Raw genomic sequence first — 6,449 nt, 5'->3', positions numbered from 1 at the left:
AATCTAAACGCTTACCTCTCTCAGGCACGGACCTACCGATTCAAGATGGGAAAAAGGCGCAGGCGGGCCGCGTAAAGTCAAGAGTCAAAATGGTCCAACCAATAAGTTACCTTAGGTGCTACGTGGGGGGTCCCTGCAGAGACGATCGATAGACTGCTTATGGATTTCTGTTCCGTTGTAACCCGTCGATTTCACTTCCCTGGCCTGACACTAACAAGCACTGACTGTCGGTGTCGAGACCGGATGAATGAATCACCCCCAGGGCACACAGACTAGATCAGACATTCCATTTGACTTGGAGACACTGAACATGTGAAGATTGAGTAGATCTATTAACTGTAACACTACTCTACTCGTCATGGGACATCTTTACTCTCTCCCCTATTAAACAACCTCCTATTCTTCTTCTTCTTCTTCTCTCGCTTATTCAATCATCCTTTTCTTGTCCTCTCCATCCGCTCTCCGCAGCCGAACCGGCCCCATAAGCCTTCAAGACTCCTCTTTTTTCCGTTCGATCGTCAACGCCACTCAACTGAAGAGCGCTAAGAAAACTCTCCACAACGTGGTTGTTGGGTTCATAAGGTGACATTCTTTTTTTTCTTCTGCTCTGCTTGGACGATCTATCCGTATCATGAGACTAGACTAACCGTTTGACGGTTTTTATATGTAAAGTACCACCGAGAGGCATTTAAAACCGCACCGCTACATTGTTAATCGTTCGATCGTGAGGGGAACATCTAAAAACTACAGGGGATTCAGATCTCTATTCTCTTCCAACCAAACAAACACCATCTACTCTTCTTCCATATTTATCCACGCTTATTCTCTTCAGGTGCATGACACCACTTGAGTATCCCTCATCTGCCATCGTGCATATCTTCACCGCCCAATCCCAAAGGCCCAGGTCTTGTTCTCTTTTTTCCCGCTTAAGCTACTGCAACACCCCCTGCTAGCGGTCCCTGAGAGCTGCAACTCAACTTGGACATCTGGGTCTCTGTATCCCGGTCCTTGTTCAAGTTCCTCGTCTCTCTTGTATCGCTAAATAAAAAGGAACCTGGCTGCTCTCCATCTGCAGACCGCAACTTTTCGCTTGACTCCATTCCTTCTTTTTCTCCCCGTTTTATTTACCGAGAGAACCCTTTTCTCCTTCTTTCGCTTCTCGCCTCACCGCGAGAAAGAAAGATTGTTGTTATTCTTTCCTCTTTTTGTTGGGGACAAGAGAGAGGAAAAATAATAACTCTCCTGAAACCTTGGCTGGGACGGGGTTTTCTTTCCGAGATTTGTTCTATCGTTTAAGGAAAGGAAGGAAATAAAGAGAAAGCGAGGTGCTGTGAAATCTTCTCTCTCTCTCTTTCGTCACCTCACATTCTTTTCTTTTCTTTTCTTAATAACAACGATTTAATATTCTATTCCTACACCCCCCACCTTACTCTATCGATAAAGACATCTCTAGTGGGTCGATTGAATGCTAGCTTCATGATGGATGAGAGGTCCGAGTCTCGAGCATCTGGAACGACATACCACAGCTTCGCAGATACCGAGTTGTTCGAGTCTGCGTCTCCTCCGCCTCGACCACCCGTGACATACGATACAACCAGTCTTCAACAACTTCAAAATGATCTTCAGCGTCAACAACAGCCACTCCCCAAGGATAACAACTGGGTGAGGGACCGTCGACCACCTACGGCAAAGATGCAGCGACAAGATTCTGGCTACGAGTCGAACACCCCTCGACGCACTTCCACCTCCAACACTACCACCTCTAGTCGGTGGTCGAATGGCTCCTCCAGAGACACAAGTAGTAACAGCAGCAACGGTTCAGGAGTCAGAACTCGCTTTCGCGATCGTCGCCCTTCTCTTCGTCGCTCAGCAAAGACACAACCCGTTCAAGCAAGTCGCACAAGCGCTCAATCGCTACATCTCGTGCGCACAAACACAGCTACTCAACAATCCTCAAAGCAACCTACCGCCTTCTTCCACTTCCCCTCGCCAGACCCCATTCAGCTCGGCGACAGCGTTCCCGATCGTCGCGTCCAACCCACGCCAATCCCTTCTCCACCACCGCAGACAACGCACTACTGGACCAGCGATCGTACACGCCGTCTCGAGTACGCTGCCATCGACGCAGCTACACGCGGTGTAAAAGGCTGGGTTCTGAGACACATGGTTCCAGACTGCTTCGTGTCTCGCGAGAACAGACATGTCTCGTTTGACGACGATTCAGGAAGTGTGCGACGATACAGACTTGAGCTTGAAGATGATCATCATACTGAAAAGATGACGTATAAAAATAAGAACAAGAATGGAAGAAGACGCAAGGGATGGAAATTTTGGAAACGCCAAAAGGCCGAGGTTCAACCCGCGGCGTACATCTGAACTAAACAAGCCACCACCAAACAAACTATCACAAGGCCAGGGGTAATTCTTTATTTCATACAACAAAGAAACCTAAACAACAGCCCCTCCTCCTCATCATCACCCCCGCACACCTCTACGTTATCGCATCAAAGCAGCATCGTTGGCGTTATATACCCGTTGGTTTTAACAGTATTTTTGTAATTGTTTATTCTTTTTTTTACACAGTATCGCAGCGCATGATAATGATTTCTTGAAAGCCAAGCATATTCTTTTTTTTGCAAAGAAGCGTACATCACAAGAAAGACTGAAACGAACTTAGATGAAGAGATGGATGCATGATACAAATGGTGAGGAAGTATTGTTTTTTATTGATTGCCGTCTTTTTTACTGCTATTCATATAGGGCTGTTGCTATTATTACCTACCATAGTTAGTATTGTTTAACCCAAAGAAATTGACATTTCTCAAGAATAAGCAAACAATCGTGTCATCTGGGTCCGTGATGTTTCTTTGTTCTAGGAGTCTGGTGGACAGCTTGGACCGCGTCGCTGGTCATAAGAATGGCAGTGTCGCCAAAGACAAGGGAGATCCTTATTCTTCGAGTCAAAATCTTGTTCAAAATCTTGCGAAATGTCTTCATCTTCAGAATTAAGCGATATCGATTCAACAATGCTCTCCCCGAGCCGATCTCCAACACCCTCCGTCTCCCGCTCCGTGTCCGAGGATCCACTTCGGCGATCAGCATCGGAACCTTGCATCGGGCCAATCACTCCTGCGACAAGCCAACAATCCCTCGAACTCGTGGAAACAAAAGCTAGCGACAGCAAAGAAGAGTCAATCGACAACGCGATTGATCAAGTCCCTTTCAGTCTCGCTCGAATGGTAGTCAACATGCAAGAATACTACATGTCAGAACTCCAAGCCGAAAGACAAAAAACCGATCGCCTCACCCTTCAAAACGAAGAAATGATGCAAAGAATGAAGGAAATGGATAAGCGACTCCAAATGCACGTTGTTCTCATGGATGGATTCGTCGGATTCATGAGAGAAGTCAAACAAGGGCATTTTGCTTCTGCTGAGATTCAGATTGCGAATCAGTTTGGAGGTGTTCATTTAAACGAGGTCAAAGGGCTGTGCGCGCCTGTACAACAAATTGTTGAGCAGCCGACGCCACCTGGACCGAGTGATGAACAAAGAATAGAGGAACCAACACCTTGTGGTAGCAACATCTTTGATCAATTGCCGCCTACACCGGATATGGAAACACCTCCCGTGAGGAGTACTGGGAGAAGAGCACCTAAGAGAAAGAATCCTCCTACGAGGCCGCATCGGGAAGTGAATAGACGAACGAGAGCGGATGTGAGGAGTGTAAGGTTGAGACATTCGTCGTGGAAGGCTATCAATACTGTACAGGATACAGGTCGTGATGAAGAGTCGGGTGATGAGTATCAGGGAGATGCCAACGATCAGGACTACGCCCCAGAACCTGAGGATCCGGACGAAGACGAGAGCGAAGAAGAACACCAAGAGCCAGAGCCAATAAAAAGCCTCCCAAAGCCAACAAAAAGCTGCACAGAGACCCCCGTAACATACTCAATGGAGGCCTACTTTCGCGACACAAATTATCTCTCATACGGCATACATACTCCCCCCACTATCGTCCCAGAACCTAAGGTCCCGGACAAAGACGAGAGCGAGGACGAACACCAAGAGCCAGAGCCAACAAAACGTACATCAAACTCCCCAACACCCTCAGAAGACGAAGACCCCGAGGCCGAGAAGCCTCGTTACAACGTCTCCCGCTCCATAGCACCTCGCTTCGCAGCCGGTCCTTCAGGCCCCCGCTTCAAATACTTTCGCATGCCCAAGACTGTCGCGCTGGTTTGGCAAGAATGGAAGCATGGCAGTCACGGTAATCCAGCGATTGAAGAACTCGAGAACAAGTACAATACCTCCTGGCGCATGGGGACGTTGCAGGAGCGAAAGTATGCGAGTAATTATATCGGTGTCAGACAAAAGGTCGTGAGAAAGGTCGAAGAGATGTGTGAGGAGGGAATGACTGCCAAGGAGGCTTGTGAGATCTTGGATAAGAGGGTTGATGGACGGATGCAGCTTTTGATGACGGCTTTGAGGAAGGGGGAGGATCCGTTGGTTGTTATTCCAAGGAGGAGATGATGCGATGGGGCGTTTGTTTCCGAGTTGTATAGAGATGTGTAGACATAATTTGGCATCTTCGTTGCAGAGTACAGTGAATCATAGACAAGTCAGTATAAATATCACATCTGAACCGACCTTGAGCGAACACACCACAAGCACACCGTTTATGAAACAGAAATTGGAAGCAATGTTTGTTTCATACTTGTCGACCCAAATTACAGTTGATGGATTGAGTAGATAGCAGATGATTAAGATTTGGAATGTTTATTGTAGACATTGAACCAGAGCAGGCCAGGATGAAGATTATGAACCTACTATATAAGACTAACACCATAGACGTTCTCCGTCGTCTACGTTGGTAGCAGAGATTGGCCGAGTTACATTTGAGACGATGCATCACAGCGCCGAAGTTCAACAACCTATATGCTTCAAGATCTGCCAGGCCAGCAGAAACTGCAGAAGATATCGGCGTGGCAAGCATTTTCGCTGGTCCTAGTATCTTTCTGGCCACCATACCCGGATTCAGAGAAGAGGCTGGACGGCATTATGTTCTCATCGTCGCTGTCATAAACAACCCTTAAGGAGGGGGAGGGGGGCGTCTTAAACCTCGAAGCGGCTGCGACCCTCTTGAAGCCCGTGCATCACAAGCGAGAGCAGTGAGTTCGACAGTTGGGACTCAATGCCCTGGTCATCTTCGTCTTCGATCTCACTACCTCCTCGGAGGCGGGGTCAGAATGGCGTTAACCCTTTTCATGGCCCTTTGTTCCAGGTTCTAGAGAGAGCCGCAACCTCTCTCGAAACCCGTGCTAGCATGGGAGCCGCGGATGCTCACGATAGTGAGTCGCAGCCGGCTCAAATGGCGAATCCCAAAATCAAGGCCCCCCTAGCCATCCCTAATGCTCCACGGATTCAGAGTGTCAGTGATTCACCAGCGCACAAAGTTACCGGACAAGGAACCAGGTACAACTTCAGCAAGGTCAGCAACGCAGAAAGACGTCGACTCTGCGACAGGACCCTCCGGCTTGATCGCGGAGGAGGTCAAGAAAGGCCCAAGCCACCGGCCTTGCCGGGTGCTCAGTAACGCCCCCAGAGGGGCGTTGGAAGATTCCCAGGGTTTCCGACGATATGTTGCGATCGTCCACGTAAATGAAGAACGTCGTCGAAAGTTCGTTAAGATATCCTAGCATAGAATGAAGCTTAGTGCCATCTTCAAAGTGAAGATGACCAAACACAAGGTCACCAAAGCGGGCGTAGGTGTTCGGCGAACAGTTAAGTCCTATGGGCATGTTGTTATCATAGTAAAGACCATTCGGGGTTCGGAAGCCTGTTTTGATCTTGTCTTGTTCTGCGATGGGAATGCCGTAGGCGGCGTATATTATGCCCTCCTTGGAGCCTCTAGCGCCTCACCTGAGAGGTCCTGACGGATCGCCGTATGTTTCTCCTCAGTGTAGTGTTGGAATGGTCAGCCTTGATTCGAGAAGCCGGAGTGGTATGGGATCCCAACTTCCGGGACGACGAGGCCGAGAGCGACAACAAAGTCGCTCAACCAGCAAAGGAGAAGCAGAATGAAAATAGGGCGCATCTGGCCTGAAGACTGGCCTGGGCTTGAACGACGGGTCTGCATCGATTTACTGCTCAGAACCATGAGTAGTATGATATCAAGTGTAATACTTAAGTCGGTATCGGGGTTTGGAACGCCCTCCTGAACGCACAAAGTAGAGTTGTAGCGATAGGCTTCACGAGCAACACTGATTGTTAGACTCAAAGGTTGGCCTTTTTAATAGCCCCTGGCACCATCACCAGATCAACTTGAAGTATCTAGGCTTCTAAGATATCTGCCTGAGCGACGCGTTTTTCTCAATGGTACCTCAGTAGATTGCCCTGCCCGTGCGATCGGGTCTGAGGTAGCCCATTATTGTTGACTATGTGGATGTC

The 6,449-nt window shown here is 48.5% G+C and overlaps 3 protein-coding genes across 3 annotated transcripts; all 3 read left to right on the top strand.

The window, feature by feature from the left end:
- Positions 1 to 1,479: 1,479 nt before the first annotated feature.
- Positions 1,480 to 2,376, top strand: FSST1_009679 (uncharacterized protein; the record flags this gene model as incomplete). The annotated part of the gene is made up of 1 exon (XM_083226674.1): positions 1,480 to 2,376. One exon carries the CDS (start codon positions 1,480 to 1,482, stop codon positions 2,374 to 2,376), a length of 897 nt encoding a protein of 298 aa, XP_083085640.1.
- A 611-nt stretch (positions 2,377 to 2,987) lies between these two features.
- Positions 2,988 to 4,532, top strand: FSST1_009678 (transcription activator GCR1-like domain-containing protein; the record flags this gene model as incomplete). The annotated part of the gene is made up of 1 exon (XM_083223898.1): positions 2,988 to 4,532. One exon carries the CDS (start codon positions 2,988 to 2,990, stop codon positions 4,530 to 4,532), a length of 1,545 nt encoding a protein of 514 aa, XP_083085639.1.
- Positions 4,533 to 5,193: 661 nt separating this feature from the next.
- Positions 5,194 to 5,595, top strand: FSST1_009677 (uncharacterized protein; the record flags this gene model as incomplete). The annotated part of the gene is made up of 1 exon (XM_083226673.1): positions 5,194 to 5,595. The coding sequence occupies one exon, from the start codon at positions 5,194 to 5,196 to the stop codon at positions 5,593 to 5,595; it is 402 nt and encodes a 133-aa protein (XP_083085638.1).
- Positions 5,596 to 6,449: the final 854 nt, after the last annotated feature.

The sequence above is a fragment of the Fusarium sambucinum genome, chromosome II (genome assembly GCF_050947815.1).
Source record: "Fusarium sambucinum isolate potato_lamoka chromosome II, whole genome shotgun sequence".
NCBI classification, from domain to species: domain Eukaryota; kingdom Fungi; phylum Ascomycota; class Sordariomycetes; order Hypocreales; family Nectriaceae; genus Fusarium; species Fusarium sambucinum.
This window is presented reverse-complemented; position numbering and strand designations above follow the sequence as displayed.